Here is a 20,821-nt window from a genome sequence, read left to right on the forward strand (position 1 = left end):
AAAAAAAAAAAAAAAAAAAAAAAAAAAAAAAAAGAAATCACATGTGTGTCCTAGGACACACTCAAATAAACCAGGACCTCCGTGTCTCATAAGCATTTTCTCTGGTTAGTGTGACCTCTCACTTGACTCTTCATACGTTAGGCTTGTTTTGAGAAGTCATTTTCTAAAATTCATCAGCCTAGTGATAAAATATGCTAGTGTGAGAAATAAAATACATTGACATATGTTGTTTCATTACTTTAAAATTAATTCCCCCACAGGGAAAACTATCAAATACCAGATACTTATCTGATTATGTAGAAATTCCAAAGAATCTATTAAAAAAAAGTGACTGGAACTAATAAGTGAGTTTAGAAAGGTCACAGGATAAATAATCACTATAACAAACTCTATTGTATTTCTGCATATTAGTAATGAACAATTGGGAATTAAAGTTAAAAACATGAAATGATAGGCATAAATCTAACAAAATAAATGCAACATCTATATGCTAAGAGTTATAAACACTGATGAAAGATATTAAAGAAAACTAAATAAATGAGAAGACAGTCTAAGTTCATGGACTGGAATACTCAATATCATTAAGATTTCAATTTTTTCCAAACTGAGAAATAGATTTAACACAATTTTAAAAAAAATCCCAGCAGGATTTTGTGCAGAATTCATTATGCTGATTCTAAAAGCAAAGGAACTACCATAGGCAAAACAATTTTGAAAAAGAACAAAGTTGTACAACTCACATTACCAGTCTCCAAGACTGACTATAAAAGCTGCAATAACTACGATGGTGTGGTACTGGAAAAGCAAAGACATATATGTCAACAGAACAAAATTAGGGAGTCCAGTAATGCTGCACACATGGACAGTATATTGATTTTCAACAAAGCTGCAAAGGCGATTCAATACAGAAAAGATAGTCTTTTCAACAAACAGTGCTAGTACAATTGAATCTTAATCTATATCTTGCACCAGTCCCAAAAATTGACTCAAAATGGAACATAAATATAAAACTTAAAACTACAAAACTTGTAAAAGGAGACAGGAGAAAACCCCTGTGACGTTAAGTTAGGCAAAACTTTTTGAGATGTGACACCAAAAGCACTATCTATAAAAGAACAAAATGATAAACTAGACTTGATAAATATTAAGAACCTCTGGTCTTTGAAAGATATAGTTAAAGGAATGAAAAGAAGCCACTGACTATGAAAAGCGTTTTCAAATCACATATCTTATAAAGGACTTGTATCTAAAATACATAAAGAACTCTCAAAATTCAGTAATAAGAAAGTAAACAACTGAATACAAAATTAGAAGAACACTTCAATAAACACTTTACCAAGGAAGATATTCAGATGACCACCGCACCCAGGAAAAGATGCTCAGCGTTATTCGTTATCAGGGAAATACACGTGCAACGAGAGACACCTATTGGGACGGCTAAAGTCACATCACAAACTCAAGAATGTCAAGCGCTGGTGAGGATGCGGAGGAACTAGAACTATTTCACGTTGCTGATGGGAATGCAAAATGGTATGGCCACCGTGGAAAGACTGTCTGGCAGTTTCTAATACAGTTAAAAAATGTATTCACCATATAACTCAGCAATCCCACTCCTTGCTATTTACCCAAATGAAATAAAACATTTCTATTCACACAAAATCTTTACATGAATGCTTAACAGTCCCCAAATTTCTCAACAAACCGGTACGTCCATGCAATACTATTATTTAAAAAACAAAAACGAGCTACTGTGACACACACATGAATGAATCTCAAACGCTAAAGGAAAGAATCAGACTCAACAGGCTCCACATCGATGATCCGTTTATATGACACTCCGGAAAAGGCGAATCTACAGCTGCAGAAAACAGATGAGCGGGAACCGGGAGCTGGGGCTAGGGGAAGGAACGGGGGCGACGCCCAAGATCCGGAGGGGTATTTGAGCTGAGGGAACAGTTCTCTTGATTGTGGCGATGGTCTGTCAAAATCTGTGGAATTATACATAATCTGTATGTAAGTTACATCTTGATTAAAAAATACTTTAAAAAGAGCAATCAATGAAGAATTACAGGAGTATCGGAAAGAGCGTGATTTCTTAGCAGCTGGCGTAGGAAGGAGGAGACGGACAGGCCACGTGTCTGAACGAGGAGGGTGAGTTTGGCAGGTCCTCCGGGCAGAGCGAACTGCCCGCGTGGAGCCGGGAAGGGAGGGTGTCTACAGCCTGCTTGTCTTACAGAATGAGTTGTCTGGCCTGGGCACAGCACAGATGTGTCTGTGGTGGGGGAGTCAGTTAAAGGTAGAAGAAGACACCACTGCACACTCATGTTGATGGCTACCATAAAAGCAAAAGAAACACAGCGAAAACAACACGTGTTGGCAATGATGTGGAGAAAGTGGAACCCTTGTGCGCCGCGGGGCCGCTGGCGGGGGTGTAAAATGGTGCAGCAGCCACGGCAGATTTCTCAAGAAAGTAACAACAGAATTATCGTATGATCCAGCAATTCCATTATTCAACATATACCCCAAAGAACTGAAAGCAGCAACTCAGACATCTGTACACCCATGTTCATAGCGGCATTATTCACAATGGCCAAAAGGTGGAAGCAACCCAGGTATCCACTGATGGGATGAATGGGTAAACAACACGTGGTCTATACACACATACAATGGAACATTATTCAGCCTTGAAAAAAAAGAAATCCTGACACTCGCTACAAGGTGGATAGACCTGGAAGACAATATGCTAAGTGAAATCTGCCAGCCACAAAAAGACAAATTGTTTGATTCCGCTCATGTGGGGTACCTAGAACTGTCCGATGCATAGAGACGGAAGATGAAATGGTGGTCTCCGGAAGCTGCGGGATGGGTAAACAGGGAGTTAGTGTTTAATGGGCATCATGTAGGTTTTGCAAGAAGACAGAAGTTCTGGAGATGGATGGTAAAATAATTTAAATGTGCTCAATGCCACTGAACTGTACACTAAAAAATTAAGGTAATTAAAATTAATAAGAAGGAGAAAAAGGAGAAAACAGAAGAGGAGAAATGAGGGCATATAAGTCCTTGGTCAGAAAACTGAGGTGCTGTGGTACCTCACTTGGCCGTGGGCAGAGGTGCCCGGAAGGGTTTCAGCACAAGTGGGAAACGCCACTCGCTCACCGTCTACCTCGGCCTGAAGGCTCTGCCTGACGCGGTTCCTTGGTGCTTCTCAGGGCAGCTGTCCCACAGACCTCGACAGAGGGTCTGATTTCAGTCAGATGGAATCAGAGTTTCACTCCTTCCATTGTCCTCGCCTCATGCAAATCACTCTCTCTGAGGCGAGAGGCCGTTTTGACGTGGCCAGGGCCTGACCCAACCCAGCACGGAGATCTGTCTTCTAGGAAGACCCCTGCCCTGTGTCTCGGTCTGACCTTCTTCTCTTCGAGGCACGCTGGCTGCCCTGCTGCTCCTTGGCCACGCCGGCCATATGCTCCTGCTGCCACGTCCTCACGCTGGCTGTTCACCCTGCCATAAATCTCTCCCTCCAAACACCCACAAGGCCGACTCAGCCCCTTCACTGACCTTATCAGTGAGGCCAACGCTGACCACACTATTTAAATGGTCCCAGCTCTGGAACTCCAGAGCCTCCCTTAACCTTCTCTATCATTTTATTCAATAGCACTTAGACACTTTAAAAAATTCTAGGCTTCCCGGGTGGCGCAGTGGTTGAGAGTCCGCCTGCCGATGCAGGGGACACGGGTTCGGGCCCCGGTCCAGGAAGATCCCACGTGCCGCGGAGCGACTGGGCCCGTGAGCCGTGGCCACTGAGCCTGCGCGTCCGGAGCCTGTGCTCCGCGACGGGAGAGGCCACAGCAGTGAGAGGCCCGCGTAACGCAAACAACAACAACAAAAACAAAAACCACCACAACAAAATTCTACGTATGCTGCTTACACAGCACGTTCTCGGCTTAAGGTCTGTCTCTCCTGCTGGAATGTGAGCTCTGAAAAGGCAGGAATATCTGGCTCTTTCTTCATTGCTGTAGCAAGCGTCTAGGACCACTCTACACAGAACAGGTATCAAATGCTAAAAGCATTACAAACGTGCCATTGCCTGCTAATTCCCCTTAGCATCAGTTCTTTTTTAAAAAATAATAGTCCCCCCAACTTGTACTGTGCACATGCTAACAAGTCCCTGCTTCTGCAGACGCAGCCCTAGGACTAAGATTTCTCCAGTGGAACGTGAGTGGGGATGACATATGTGATTGCCGTGGCACCTCCTGAAAAGTACATTACTTGCCCTCATCTTCCTTCCTCCCTTCCTGCTGGTTGAGAAACGGTGACAACTGGAACCGTTTAAGGCAGAGGTGGAAGCTCCACATTGAAAATGACAGAGCCATTCCACCAGCCAGCCTGGGTTCCTAAATGACCTGGTGGGACAGAACAATTTGTTCCCACCCCTGAACCAGACTCTGATGAGAGAGTGAAATAAACTCCCAATCTCACTTGTCCACGGTTTTGGGGTTCTTTTTTTACAGCAGCTTAGGCTCACTGTGAAGAATATGGAGAAGACTATATACAATTTTTCACTTTTGATTTATCAATATAGTGAATTATACTAATAGCATTCCTAATATCAAGCCATCTTTGCATTCCTGGAATAAAACCCATGTGATCATGGTATATGATGTTTTAAATGCACTATTAGATTCTATTGCCTTAACATTTTATTTCATTTTTTAATAATATTCAGAGTGAGATTAATTTCTGTTTAGAGGGATATCTTTCTGGGGTTTCAGTATCAATATTATGCTAACCAGGAAAGATTACTAAGTCAAAAGAGATAGATATTTTTAAAGTTAATAACTTAGGTTACTGAAGGCTTTCAGGAAGGTTGTACCAATTTATACTCACACTAACAGCGTTTTAGAGTACTTATTCACTGCACGCTTGGTATTTGGTATTATTAATTTAAAACAATACTCGGCATTATTAAAATAATGTGTTTATTCAATATATGCGAAGTAGCATCTTGTCTCAATTAGTGTTTCCTTGATTACTTGTGAAGATGCAGAAGTTTATTTAAGCCAACTGCACTTTTCCTAGTCAAGTACATCATTTTTTTTCTGTATCCTATAATGTATTCAATTCAACTCAGTTAGTTGACCACTTATAATCATTATGTAATCATCACAATATTGAATCAGGAAACCCTGCCTCACATAGCATGATTGCTTCCCTTCCATTATGAACAGTGGTTAGAACAAGACGTGACTCTCAGCCCAGAGCTCTTCCACTGCACACTACGCTCTGACACTCAACACCCAACACCTGACGTCCATCAGCTCGCCATCTGCCCTCCCCTCACAGAGACTCTCTAAGCAAAACAAGGCAAGAGTGTGGATAGGGAGGCTCTGTCTCTTTACTCCAACTTCCTTGAGTCTCCTAATAAACTTTTGAGCCAAGTGCATTGAATGCTACTAAAATGTTAGTCTGGTGTGGAAAAAAATATCAGCAAAGGCTAGTTGGGGTATTAAAATAACTAGAGTCTAGTTATCTAAACCTAAGTTCAGTATTACTGCCAAAAAGGCACTCATTTAGAATATATGTATTCAGCATTATAATGTTTAATAATTAAGTCATAGGATATATAAAAAGAAAAGATGCCTCCTTTACATAAAAAGTACCTTCATTGTTAGGGTAATCATATAACTTAGCACGCAAGCTGGGACATGTTTAAGAGTGAAGGAGGCTGGGGAAACGTTAACTCATACAGGATACTGGGACAACAGGTGTAAACAGGGACTTTCCTGGGCAAATTGGGATGTGTATTGGCTCACTATTTATGGTAAACTATCAAGATAGTGCCATAAATTATTATTTGTTGTTATTTGTAATCATGTCATCATTGAAGAACATACTAATGAAACATATTTTTTCATTTTATTTTCTTCAGTGTTATGAAAAGAAGATGCCCTGTCCAATAAGACTCCTATAAGTTTGGCCATGAAACTGAAAGAATCAAAAAGGATTGTACCATTATCATTACTAATCTGTTTCATCGGTTGCCAGGGGGGAGTGGAGTTTGAGGGGTGAGATGAACTGGGTGAAGGGGATTAAGAAGTACAAACTTCCAGCCATAAAATAAGTAATAAGTTAAATAAAATAAACAATGGGGATGTAATGTATAGTATGGGGAATATAGTCAATAATACTGTATTAACTTTGTATGATGACAGATGGTAACGAAACGTATTGTGGTGATCATTTTGTAATGCAGAGAAATGTAGAATCACTATGTTGTACACATGAAACTGATATAATATTGTACGTCAAGTATACTTCAAATAAATAAATAAATAACACTGCTGTAGGTCTGGCCACGAAGCCAAAAGGATCAAAAGAACTGTACAGTTATCAATACTAACCTTAAACACACACACACACACACACACACACACACACACACACACAAAAGGCTTTGGGCACAAATACCTGCTCGTTTACTTGCTCCCGACTCTCTTAGTTTGAGTATCAGTCTCTGAAGACGGCAAGTAAACTGCTCTACTTTCAATAACTTACCGATTAGTATTACTTGCTGCACTGACCTAAGAGCTTTTTCCTTTATTCTAGGTAAAAATTTTCCCCTTAAGAACGTCCAAAAAGGATAAAACCAACAACAACTAGTGAGTGGCAGAAGTCCCATTTATGCTGGTGCGATTAGAGTATCGGAAAGTTAGGCTACAGATGACGGGGGTCAGTCCTGGAAACTTTAAATGTTTACTTTAAAAATAAACAATGATTCATTTAAAATTCTAGATTTTATTTTCAAATAATCCCTAACATAAAATACTCTGTCTTTTAATTTCCTCCTAGTAAAACTTAGCTCTCTAGTCTAGGAAAGCTAGCCTTTGAAGTGAAGCTACTGTTTTGCTCTCCCAGATCTGCTGAAAAACAGAAGTCCTCTGCTACAGGAAGCAGCAGAGGTAGAGGGGGTGCAAGAGGTTACAGGCCAATATCACTAATGAACATAGATGCAAAAATCCTCAACAAAATACTAGCATACAGAATCCAACAGCACATTAAAAGGATAATACACCATGATCAAGTGGGGTTTATTCCAGGAATGCAAGGATTCTTCAATATATGCAAATCAATCAACGTGATACACCATATCAACAAACTGAAGGAGAAAAACCATATGATCATCTCAATAGATGCAGAGAAAGCTTTTGACAAAATTCAACACCCATTTATGATCAAAACTGTGCAGAAAGTAGGCCAAGAGGAAACTTTCCTCAACATAATAAAGGCCATATATGACAAACCCACAGTCAACATCATACTCAATGGTGAAAAACTGAAACCATTTACACTAAGATCAGGAACAAGACAAGGCTGCCCACTCTCACCACTCTTATTCAACATAGTTTTGGAAGTTCTAGCCACAGCAATCAGAGAAGAAAAAGAAATAAAAGGAATCCAAATCGGAAAAGAAGAAGTAAAGCTGTTACTGTTTGCAGGTGACATGATACTATACATAGAGAATCCTAAGGATGCTACTAGAAAGCTACTAGAGCTAATCAATGAATTTGGTAAAGTAGCAGGATACAAAATTAATGCACAGAAATCTCTGGCATTCTTATACAAAATGATGAAAAATCTGAGAGTGAAATTAAGAAAACACTCCCATTTACCATTGCAACAAAAAGAATAAAATATCTAGGAGTAAACCTACCTAAGGAGACAAAAGACCTGTATGCAGAAAATTATAAGACACTGATGATAGAAATTAAAGATGATACAAATAGATGGAGAGATATACCATGTTCTTGGATTGGAAGAATCAACGTTGTGAAAATGACTCTACTACCCAAAGCAATCTACAGATTCAATGCAATCCCTATCAAACTACCACTGGCATTTTTCACAAAACTAGAACAAAAAATTTCACAATTTGTATGGAAACACAAAAGACCCCGAATAGCCAAAACAATCTTGAGAATGAAAAATGGAGCTGGAAGAATCAGAATCCCTGACATCAGACTATACTACAAAGCTACAGTAATCAAGACACAAAAACAGAAATATAGATCAATGGAACAGGATAGAAAGACCAGAGATAAACCCACACACATATGGTCACCTTATCTTTGATAAAGGAGGCAAGAATATACAGTGGAGAAAAGACACCCTCTTCAGTAAGTGGTGCTGGGAAAACTAGACAGCTACCTATAAAGTATGAAATTAGAACACTCCCTAACACCATACACAAAAATAAACTCAAAATGGGTTAAAGACCTAAATGTAAGGCCAGACACTATCAAACTCTTAGAGGAAAACATAGGCAGAACACTCTATGACATAAATCACAGCAAGATCCTTTTTGACCCACCTCCTAGAGAAATGGAAATAAAAACAAAAATAAACAAAAGGGACCTAATGAAACTGAAAAGCTTTTGCACAGCAAAGGATACCATAAACAAGACCAAAAGACAACCCTCAGAATGGGAGAAAATAGTTGCAAATGAAGCAACTGACAAAAGATTAATCTCCAAAATTTATAAGCAGCTCATGCAGCTCAATAACAAAAAAACAAACAACGCAATCCAAAAATGGGCAGAAGATATAAATAGACATTTCTCCAAAGAAGATATACAGATTGCCAACAAACACATGAAAGAATGCTCAACATCATTAATCATTAGAGAAATGCAAATCAAAACTACAATGAGATATCATCTCACACCGGTCAGAATGGCCATCATCAAAAAAATCTAGAAACAATAAATGCTGGAGGGGATGTGGAGAAAAGGGAACCCTCTTGCACTGCTGGTGGGAATGTAAATTGATACAGCCACTATGGAGAACGGTATGGAGGTCCCTTAAAAAACTACAAACAGAACTACCATACGACACAGCAATGCCACTACTGGGCATATACCCTGAGAAAACCATAATTCAAAAAGACTCATGTACCAAAATGTTCATTGCAGCTCTATTTACAATAGCCAGGACATGGAAGCAACCTAAGTGTCCATCAACAGATGAATGGATAAAGAATATGTGGCACATATATCCAATGGAATATTACTCAGCCATAAAAAGAAACGAAATTGAGTTATTTGTAGTGAGGTGGATGGACCTGGAGTCTGTCATACAGAGTGAAGTAAGTCAGAAGGAGAAAAACAAATACCGTATGCTAACACATATATATGGAATCTAAGAAAAAAATATGTCATGAAGAGCCTAGGGGTAGGACGGGAATAAAACACAGACCTACTAGAGCATGGACTTGAGGATATGGGGAGGGGGAAGGGTAAGCTGTGACGAGGTGAGAGAGTGGCATGGACATAGATACACGACCAAACGTAAATTAGATAGCTAGTGGGAAGCAGCCGCATAGCACAGGGAGATCAGCTCGGTGCTCTGTGACCACCTAGAGGGGTGGGATAGGGAGGGTGGGAGGGAGGGAGACGCAAGAGGGAAGAGATATGGGAACATATGTATATGTAGAGCTGATTCACTTTGCTGTAAAGCAGAAACTAACACACCACTGTAAAGCACTTATGCTCCAATAAAGATGTTTAAAAAAAAAAAAGCGGTTCTCAGGGAAACGGAGCTGTGCATCAGGCAGCAGCGCTTCTCCACCTCATCCGCCCACGACTCTGCAGCCCACGCAGGAGAGGGCGGTAAATCCTTGGCAACGTTAACTAGTCAAGCATGAATGATGACAGATCCTCTGCTACTTCTGCTGAATAAGCAGACACCCCAGATACGATTCCAGTATTTAGTGGAATCACTGTGAAACAGGTGCCTCGTATCAGAATCACAAGAAGTGGGAGAAAGCTGGAAATTGATGTGAAACTGAGTCTCAAAGGAACACACAGTTCCTCTTGTTACACAGAGATACATTAACTGATTGAACTAAAATATTTGGTTTGGACTGATTTGTATATATTGTCAAAATGACAAAAAAGTCTTAGCCTTTGTATAAGACATAGCCCCTTTCACCATTCAAAGAAGGTTTACGATTGAGGCCATTTGAAGATACTTTAAAATTCTAAACTTTAATATAAATGAACACCAATCCATCATATTCAAATTACGAACACACCCAAAGTTTTCCAAGTTTCCATCTGTGCAAGTTTTTTCTTTTCCAGATTAATTTATTGTTACTTTTAGGGGTATCATTAGAGTCTATTATACCAAGCTGTGGCTTAAAAACCCAGAAGAAAACACCGACTTGAAGTTCATCAACATTTGTGGAATACTGTAAAAATCAAATGGGATGTTGTTTTGTCAATCAATTTTTATAAATCTGAACTGTTTGAGAATCAGATTTAAAAATTTAAGGATACAAACTTCATATTTTTAGCAAAGGAAAAACTCAGGGAAAAGATCAAAGTAAAAAGAACAGAATTGAGATTAGAAATCCATTTTAAGCCAAAACGACGTCTTCATAAGTTAATATTAATCCCTTAATTATAAATTTCAAAGGTTTAAGTAGTTTCTATGACCTTAGCTTTGAATAATTGTACCATATGGAGCTTTTCTTAAATTTGAAAAAGATGCTGAATTGTTGCTCAAAGCCTTTTAATGACTTCAGGCTGGCAGAATTCCAGTATAATCCTTCAGATACCATTAAAATTACAGACCAGGAGCCCAAGCGGGTAAGTACTATGTCAATTTCATAAGAGCATTTTACTTAGTACAGTGTGGAAAATGCTTGATGTGTTCATATATTTTAAAATATCAAATCGTGAAGCTTAAAACAACTACTTATACTGGAGACTTCACAAAGGAATTGATAGATTACACTAAATACAAATAAGAATTTTGTGTATCATAAAATTAAATGACAAAATTAAAAGGCAAATACCAGAAGTACCTGCCACAAAGAGCTTCACCATACTAAACATAGACAAGTTTATATAAGGTGATGAGGATAACACCTGGACTTTAACAGAAGAGAAACTGACAAAGGAGGTGAACAAGCACTTCTCAGAAAATGAAACACGAATAACAAATCTATTATATATGTTCAGTCTCACTCTTAAAAATGCAAATTAGAAACAATTAATGTTTTTCACCACCCTGCTCCCCAAATCAAAGAAGAGGTTTGATACTAAGGACTGTCTAGATAAAACAGATATTCTGTTGGGGAAAATACAAATTAGTACAACCGTTTTGAAAAGCAATTTGACCCTGTAATTCTACTGGGATCTTAAACTAAGGGGGAAAAAAATGGAAATGTTGACAAAATTTGATGTATGAAGATGTTAATTTTTGCATCCATTTACATAAAAATGTTTAAAGCTAAATGTCTAAAAATAAAGGAATTTCACAATAAATCATGCTACATCCATAAGACACAGTATTATGAAAAAATGAAAACTACATTTTCAAAGAATTCCAAATGACATTGGAAAATTATTAGCATAGCTCTTAACAAAGCAAAAGGCATAGCTGTTTATTTAGTATGATCTCAGTCAGCTAAGTTAATATAGCTATTTCATATACATATTAAATTACTACTATTGGTTATCTCTGGGTGGCGATAGTAACAAGGAATTTTACACCTCTCTATTTCCCATATTTTCTAAAATATCTTCTATTTCAAGAAAGGCTATTTTTTAAATAGCTGAACAGATTTCTGAAAGGATGGTAAATTTTAAATACCAAAGTTTTGATCAAACATCTGAGAGTTACCCACTACCATCATTTAGTAATACTGTTCTTTAATTTTTCAAAGGTTCAGATTTTATGGACTTTGTTTCAATTTGGTTTGAAAAGATGTTAAAAGGCTGGAAAAGCAGCTTTCACTTTGCAAATGTCAATCATTTATTCTCTTGGATTCTCTATTTCAAGTATTTTGACCTTGTGGAGGTATTTCATGTTTTTCTTAACTCAGAGCCATTGAAGATATCACTGGGGTCTAAATCGCTGCTGACAGAAACTCAGGGAGGATCTGGACTTAGGAATTCTTTTATAACCTTAACATTGTAAGTGCTACTGAAACAACCCAGACCCACAGGGAAGGTTACATTTAGATTATTTATTATTGTGGGGTTATTCTCTCCTCTTTGAACCTCAACTTTATACTTAATGAGAGAAAATCAATTTCTGAATCCCTCAATTCTCACTGGATTTTAAAACACTAGCAAATATTTTAACTTTCAGATTTATTTAAAAATGATAGAACATTAAACCTTTTATAAGACATAGTGAGAAGAATTCAAGTAACATGTGCGATGACACAGCAGGCTAGCAAGAGAATTATCTATCAATTCATTAGAGCTAATTCAAATTTTTATAGTGAGAACTCAAATATCTATTAATTTTTAAAACTATCTTTAAAAAATGTTATGCTTTGCATTTAACTTACTAATATGAAGGGAATTACAACAATAAAAAATGAATATTTGAATATAAAGGTGTATCTTGTCCTACCCAAAGTACATATAATGGGTTGAAACCGAATTTGGATGAGTCAATAGCGATTTTTAATTTATTCATATTACCATTCACAGTAGCAGAAACTGTAGAACTGAATTTCTAAGCTCATCACTGTTCTTTTATCCACTTAACATCTATGAATGCCTACTCGGTACGAGGCGCCATGCACGATCCTGAAGCTTTGGAAGCGAGTATCTTTTCACAAGGACTGTTTCAGGGGACTCACATCTCTGTTCCTCACTGGGTGGGGAACTCCTTCAACGAGTTAAGGAAAAATACTCATCAGTGGGAAATGCAAATTACTCTTCGCATCAAGAGCAGAGCCCTTGTATCTTATGGTACGGACTTCGGAGCTCATGGCACTAACATGGCAACTTAAGGCCCTCCTCCTGTCCCCCGGACCCTCCCGATGCCACCAAGTGCCTGCATTCTAATTCATCATCCACGTCAGGTAGAATCACTGCACCGAAACCCCGCTTCTGTCTTCCTGCATTGCTTGCGTTCGCAGCTCAGTTCAGGGCATTGCATTCTTCCAGACTCGCCCCGCCACGCTCGGCTCTCTCCCTGCAGGGCCCCAATCCGACCCGCGCACGTTCCCCGCACCCCTTCCCTGGGCTGCATCGAGCCGTCTGCTCAGCCCCGCAGCCTGGGGCTCGCACTCGTCCTGACGTCCTGAGATCGCTCGCCCCGCACGGACTGTGGGGACGCCTTACTGAGGACCCAGATGACGTCAGGCAGAAGCAGCTCTGTATCCTTCCCACTTCTCTCCCTCCTTCCCCCACCTCCCTGCAACGTCAGGCTCTCCCTCACCTCCTGCCCCCGCTCCTCCCCGCCTGACCCCTGCAGCCGTGCTCCGTCCAAGGCCATCGACGACTCTCAGTTTCAAATCCTGGGGCCCTGCTTTCACCCTCATCCTTCCGGGCTTTGGGCCACATTCTCGTCAAGCCTCCTTTCCCAAGGCTCTCTCCCTTCCTTCCCATGAAAATGCCTTCTCTCCACCCCTCTCACCCTCATGGGCCCCCTAGGACGGCCGCTCCGACTTCGCCGACGAAGCCCTCCCCAGCTGCTGCTTTCCTGTCCGGACTCGCCCTGCGCGGGCCCCATCCTGGAGCGACTCCTCCGGTCCCGCTCTTCCCGGGAGTATCTACAAACGTCCCTTCGATCGCCAGGGAACGCCACAGCTGGGTTCAAATGCACCTGACGTTCATCACCGACTTCACCCTCTTCCCCAGACCACAAACCGTGACACTCCCCGTTCCCCCAGGGCGGGGTTTACGCCTCACAAGTCGAACCGGTGCCCTGGCTGGGCTGACTCCCAAACACACCTCCTCTGGCCTGTGCTCACCACTAGGCCCCCGCCACACCCCCGAACCTCTGAGGTGCCCTCGGGGACCTGTCACCCGGATTAATCCAGTCCTGCCAACTACCTCTACTCCATGGCCTCTTGGAAAAGACTCTCCTAAAAACCACTTGAATCTTGACACTTCAGGCTTAAAAACCTTCAGGAGGTCCTCGGTGTCACCCCACGAAGCCTCATACCCACCACGGCCTTCGAGGCCTTCGGCGGCCCCCAGCCATCTCAGGCTCGTCACCCACCACCCTCCCTTGTTAACCGCTATGCCACGCACACGGGGCTGCTGACTCTTGCTCTTGTTACGCCTGTGGCTTAGAACCTACTAGCAGAATCCTACACATCACCCATGTCCAGTTCAAGTGACATCCATCTCTTCCAGGTAATTTCCCCTGATTTCCTTAATAGAAAATCATTTCCCCCCAGTTCACACTCTACCTTGCATTACAGTTATCTGTGTATGTGTGTGTGTCCTGCAGCGACTACTGTTTTATAATCTCCCTAAGGACAGTGCCTTTTTCCCCCTTTTTCTGTGTAGCCCCAAAGTGCCTGGGATAGTAATGCCTTTGAGATATAGAAAATATTCAAGAAATACTTGCCAAAGAAATTACCGGTGGCTTCTAATACTGGTTTCTTTTATTATCTGTAACCTGTCAATTCGTTAGTAACACATGTAAACCTATAACCTGAAAAATTCATCTCCTATTAAAAAGAAACCTTTAGGGCTTCCCTGGTGGTGCAGCGGCTGAGAGCCCGCCTGCCGATGCAGGGGACGCGGGTTCGTGCCCGGGTCCGGGAGGATCCCACGTGCCGCGGAGCAGCTGGGCCCGTGAGCCGTGGCCGCTGGGCCTGCGCGTCCGGAGCCTGTGCTCCGCAACGGGAGAGGCCACAACAGTGAGAGGCCCGCGTACCACACACACACAAAAAAAAGTGTGTAAACATTATATTGACATATATTTCAAAAATGTGAAATTCTAAAGAAAGTTCTTTATTTGAACTATCTGGGAAAATATGTCATCATCTATGGGACACATAAAAAACTGTAAAATCTAGAAATGACCATTAGACAACATAAGAAAGATCTGAAACCTAGTCTTACCTTAGGAAAACTCAAGGTTGCAGCCCAAATACTCCTAATCAGTGTAATATTTGATAATATTATAAAACTTTTCTCACAGTGTATATTTAATAACTATGGAAGGGATGTTCCATACAATCCCTTCCACAAAAGTCAAGGGAAAAGTCAGGAAACTCCCTGAGACATAAAGCAAGACACTTAGATTGCTAATTTGAATGGTTTATAAACTGGAGAGTAATTCTAAGTCCACCACCTCTTCGGGATTCAATATAACGGTGGCATCAGTGGATTTCAAACCCGGGTCTCGACCGTCTATAAAACACCCAGGTGGGCGTCTTACCTTTTCCAGCGTCATCTCTGTCTCAGCGGCATGGGTCTTTTTCAGCTCTATTTTCATCCTTTCTGACTCAGCCTTCAGTTTGTTAACAGCAGCCTCATGGTCCCGAGCAGCCCTTTGCTTCTCCTCTTCACGAAGAAGACCGAGCTCCACCAGCTGCTGTTTCCGCTGGGAGTTCACGCTGATCAGCTCTTCTCTCAACTTGCGGACTTGTGCTTCCATGTCAGCAATAACCTTGTTTTTAAAAATGGGAAAATGGTCAGAAGATATGACTAGGTGAGCTGTAAAAGAAGAACTGCAAAAGGCTACCAAACAAAGGAAGTGCACTGCTTCCTTCCTCTGGCTTCCCTCCTTCTCCAATCCCATGCCACCCCTTCTAGCTCAGACAGAGATCCTCCCTAAAATCGTTTACCGTATACATCACATTTAGTTTTATTTGTTTCAAATACCTATGTAAATGGAATACTACATGTATTCTTCTGCACCTTGCTTCTTCAAATAGGCGACATTATGTTTCTAAGATTCGTCTAGTACTTGCTACTGTATTTTTTGTTTTTATTTCATTGATTTCTGCTCTTATGTTTGTTATGTCCCTCATTCTACATTCTTGGGTTTTTTATTCTTCTAACGTCTTATCTTGGATATTTAACTCATTTATTTTTATCCTTTCTTCTTTCCTGATTTATAAACTTAAGACTATAAATACCGCTCTACTATTGCTTAAGTTTAATCTCTTAGGTTTAGATACACGACATTTTCATTACCATTTAATTCAAAACATTTTGAACTTCCATTTTTATTTTTTTTGTTGACTTATGATCTGCTTGGAGGTATGTTTCTTAATTCCCAAACATATGGGGTATGCTAGTTTCCTAGAGCTGTCCCAACAAAGTACAAAAAGTTGGGTGGCTTAAGACAACGTTTATTCTCTCAGAGTTCTAGAGGCTACAAGCCTGAGAGCAAGGTGCTGGCAGGGCTGGCTCCTTCTGCAGGCTCTGCCCCCATCGCCTTGTGGCTGTGCTTGTCTGTCTGTATCTCTGGGTCCAAATTTCCCTCTTCTTATAGGGACAATGGTCACCTTGGACTTAGGGCTCCTCCTAATCGAGCATGACCTCACTTAACTTGATTACATCTGCAAAGACCCTATTTCCAAATAAGGTCACACTCCCAGCTTCTGGGTGGATATGAAATTTTAGGGGGACAACAACCAATTTAGGATGTGAAGTTTAACAACTGTCTTTTTGTTATTCACATCTAAGTGCATTGTGGCCAGAGAATGTACTCTATACTACGTTACTTCTTTGAAAATTTTTGAGATTGCCTGATGGCCAGTTGTACAATTTTTAAAGCTTCATGAATGATTGCTATGAAATATATATTGTATACATTCAGCAGTTGTTGGGTGCCGTGTTCCACACAAATCCATTAGCTCAAACTTGTTTATTATGTTGTTGAAATCTTCTATAGCTTACTGATTTTTGTCTCTACTTGAGCTATTGATTATTTAAGGCTGTGCGCTACGGGGAGGGGGAAGGGTGAGCTGGGGCGAAGTGAGAGAGTGGCATGGACATACATACACGACCAAATGTAAAACAGATAGTTTTACAGATGGAGTGGCTGGGCCCATGAGCCATGGCCGCTGATCCTGTGTGTCCAGAGCCTGTGCTCCACAACGGGAGAGGCCACAGCAGTGAGAGGCCCGTGTACCACAAAAAAAAAAAAAAAAAAATCTGCAAACAATAAATGCTGGAGAGGGTGTAGAGAAAAGGGAACCCTCTTGTACCGTGATACAGCCACTATGGAGAACAGTATGGAGGTTCCTTACAAAACTAAAAATAGAAGAACTACCATCCAACCCAGCAATCCCACTACTGGGCATACACCCTGAGAAAACCATAATTCAAAATGAGTCATGTACCACAATGTTCATTGCAGCTCTATTTACAACAGCCAGACGTGGAAGCAACCTAGGTGTCCATCAACAGATGAATGGATAAAGAAGATGTGACACATATATACAATGGAATATTACTCAGCCATAAAAAGAAATGAAATTGAGTTATCTGTAGTGAGCTGGATGGACCTAGGGTCTGTCATAGGGAGTGAAGTAAGTCAGAAAGAGAAAAACAAATACCGTATGCTAACACATATATATGGAAATCTAAGAGAAAAAAAATGTCATGAAGAGCCTAGGGGTAGGACGGAAATAAAACACAGTCCTACTAGAGCATGGACTTGAGGATATGCGGAGGGGGAAGGGTAAGCTGTGACGAAGTGAGAGAGTGGCATGGACATATATACACTACCAAACGTAGGGTGGATAGCTAGTGGGAAGCAGCCGCATAGCACAGGGAGATCAGCTCCGTGCTTTGTGACCACCTAGAGGGGTGGGATAGGGAGGGTGGGAGGGAGGGAGACGCAAGAGGGAAGAGATATAGGAACATATGTATATGTATAACTGATTCACTTTGTTGTAAAGCAGAAACTAACACACCATTGTAAAGCAATTATACTCCAATAAGGATGTTTAAATAAATAAATAAAATTTAACAACACTTATTTTAATATAGTCTTTCTATTTATTATAAAAAATTTTAAAATCCTACTATTTTTCCTTTTGTTGGGGCTATTTCATAGGGAACCCTCAATTTCAATCATGTCTTCAAATACCACATTGTTTCCTTATTCTTTACTTTTATCATGAAAAAAAGTTAATTTAAAATATTATCTTTTCTTTAGAACAACATGTTAATAGTTCTAGAATATATTTTAATACGTTATGGTTAATATTAAGGCCACTAAACATTATTTTAAGTCATACAAAATTGATCAAAAATAATTTCTCTATTTTTATTATGCTGGACACAATAAATATATCTTTGGATTTAAGCCTACAGATTAAAGAAGACACATTATTTTAACGTATGGTCTTTTAACCTTCTAAGATTATTTTATAAATACCGTATGCAATAGAATGTTCTCTTTTTGTTGTAAACAACTCTCAGAGGAACTTTAGCATAAAAGACAGTTTAACCTTGTAAGGAAACATTGCTCTTGTCTCCCAAAGAAAAAAGTATCAAAAATAATGAGAGATGAGTAGTGTGTTTCTAACAAATTAAATACAATAATTAAACACCAATCAGCTCTGTTTTGAACCAGGACAAGCGGTGTGTGATGAACCGCATGGTTCAGGCAGCCGTAGATCAAACAATATGGATTAGGGAGGATTAAAGGGAAACAAACAAAATGGTAAGAAGTCCGGAGCAGGAGGTTGGAAACTAGTATGACCTGAAGCAGAGGTGCTCACAGAAGGGTAAGCATCTCTAGAGGACTCTTGCGCTGACTTAGGTCTCAGGTCTTTCGAGACGTTTGATCCTCAGGTAGTTCAGAGCTCTCTGGTCAGCTGTGTCAGTCACTGGTTTTGTCTGTCCATCTATGAGCCCATCCATCTCAACGGCCATTAGCTCATCACACCCTATTTTAAGGAGCTGCGTTGTCTATGTCTATTAATGAGCCTGAGTGTCCATTTCTGAAGAGCTGCGTTCTCATTCCTGCACAGCGTTTATCAAGGAAGCGGAGTCCTCAGAGGGGCTGCATTTCCGGAGAGCGGCCCACGCTCCTCTGTGCCTACCCACTGGAGGTGTCCTGCCACAATCAAGGGTGAGGAACCTAAGAACAGGGCCCGGGCACCATCCTCCTGCCTTCCATACACGTTCCTTGTCTGGCCACAGACGTTAGAATTAGGACAGAGAACAGTATGGAAGTGCTCTTTTGCTTTAGAGTCTATTAATAAGTAGGAGTTCATTATATAACTTAGCTTTATTTATTAATATATTTCCTGTTTTAAATGTGCTTTAGGTAAACATTTGAAATTTGTCCTCAGTTAGATGTCTCTAAAACCTCACTGAGCTCTTTGTCAACAGAAAGTACTGGAAGGGAACTTTCAGTGTTGGCAGCTGCCAGCTTACGAAGGAAAAGGGAAAAACTTAACCCATGGATGTTTTTTAAAATAATTTTGTGGGGAAAACGACCTGATGACTAGTAAGATTTTTGTTAGTTATGATATATAATCTAAATATACAATGTACTTGCTATAAATTTATATTATTATATATTTTATTATTAAATATTGTATTTAAAAAATTAAAATACAGATAATAGATTCTCTCTGTTACACTCGATTATTGATCACTCCTTATGTCAGTTATTTTTGAAGCAACTTCAGACTCTTGTTCTTCTAGAACTTTAATTTTACTCCAAATGTCTCATTTTATTTTTGAATAAAAGGAATACCTTGAATGAAACGTGAATTTGGGGCATTTGATTAACCATATAGAATTGAATGTGAAAGTAGATATTCAGACTTCAAGGAAGGATAGCATCTATATTAAAAAGTCAATACAGCAGAAACTAACACAACACTGTAAAGCAATTATACTCCAATAAAGATGTTTAAAAAAAAAGTCAAGAGTGGGATATATTAGAAAAATGCAGTTGGATCAACAAAAAATAATATTTTGGAAATATCTATATCTATTTTACAGACATTAATTTTATACCAAGCATAAAACTATATCTTACATGAGATCCAATGTTGATTATCTAAATAGTTAAAATAAAAGCCTATTTTACTGTATAATTATATCCTACAACATTCAATATATCTTTTAACGTATTTTGGAAATTAATGATTTCAAATTAAGCCAAGTATTATAAAATTACTTTACATGTGAGTTAATGTTTTTTCCTGAGTTTTAGAATAAGATTTTTTATTTTTTAGTGTTTTTACAGGGCAAAAAGCTTTTAAAGTGTGTTCCCATAAGCCATAGGAAAGACAGGTAGTTGATAAAGGCAGAAAAGAGAAACATTAAGAGATGCAGGGAAAGTCACATAAAAGTCTGGGTAAGAAACCAGGTCTTCAGATTCCTAGGGCAGCATATTTCCTATTTATAACCTGCTGCATCTAGGCTGCAAATAGAACTTTCTTGACTCATAATGCCTATGTTCTGTCAAATGGAAAACATTTTAAAAATCCCTTCAATGACTCAGAGATATTTAGAAAGAAGAGTCAGGAGATTTACCTTATGGTTATTCAAAAATTTCTCTAAGATCCAATATGCATGTTTAGGATATTTAAAGTACACTTGGGTTTCTAGACTCTTGTTCTACAGTTATTAGACCCAGTAATTTAAAATATAATCATTTGCCCACCTTGCAGTTCAGGAAAAATATTACCTCTGCAACTTGTAGAGATGAGAAAGGAGTTTAAACTGCCCCATATTCCAAATGAATAGCTTAGCTCTGGAAGGAATTCTATACACAAAATTAAAATGTGGTATCGTTGATCACAATGACACTAGTAAATTACATGATGAAGGAGAGGATAGAGCCTAACATACAGGAAAGGCAAGAAAAACTTTAATTTGATTAAAACTTTTTAGAACAATTAATACTCAGTTTTGGAACATACTACAAAGGGCTTACATCAAGAAATAAAATATATTTTTTACTTGCAAAAGAAGAGAGCACTCTAGGTGGAGAATAAAAAAGAAAAAAAGAGGGCTTCCCTGGTGGCGCAGCGGTTGAGAGTCCGCCTGCCGATGCAGGAGACACGGGTTCGTGC

General features: G+C 39.7%; 1 protein-coding gene across 13 annotated transcripts in view; it reads right to left on the reverse strand.

The window, feature by feature from the left end:
- Nucleotides 1-20,821, reverse strand: part of CEP112 (centrosomal protein 112) — a 448,869-nt gene that overhangs the window by 192,825 nt on the left and 235,223 nt on the right. For all 13 annotated transcript variants that reach the window (XR_010838020.1, XM_067020489.1, XM_067020491.1 and 10 more), the window contains one exon: nucleotides 15,202-15,432. Coding sequence is in view for 12 of the 13 variants with exons in the window: in XM_067020489.1 (XP_066876590.1) it covers nucleotides 15,202-15,432 (231 nt within the window). In the remaining variant the exon portion in view is untranslated. The remainder of the gene's footprint in view (nucleotides 1-15,201; nucleotides 15,433-20,821) is intronic.

Source organism: Kogia breviceps, chromosome 19 (genome assembly GCF_026419965.1).
Source record: "Kogia breviceps isolate mKogBre1 chromosome 19, mKogBre1 haplotype 1, whole genome shotgun sequence".
Classification (NCBI taxonomy): domain Eukaryota; kingdom Metazoa; phylum Chordata; class Mammalia; order Artiodactyla; family Physeteridae; genus Kogia; species Kogia breviceps.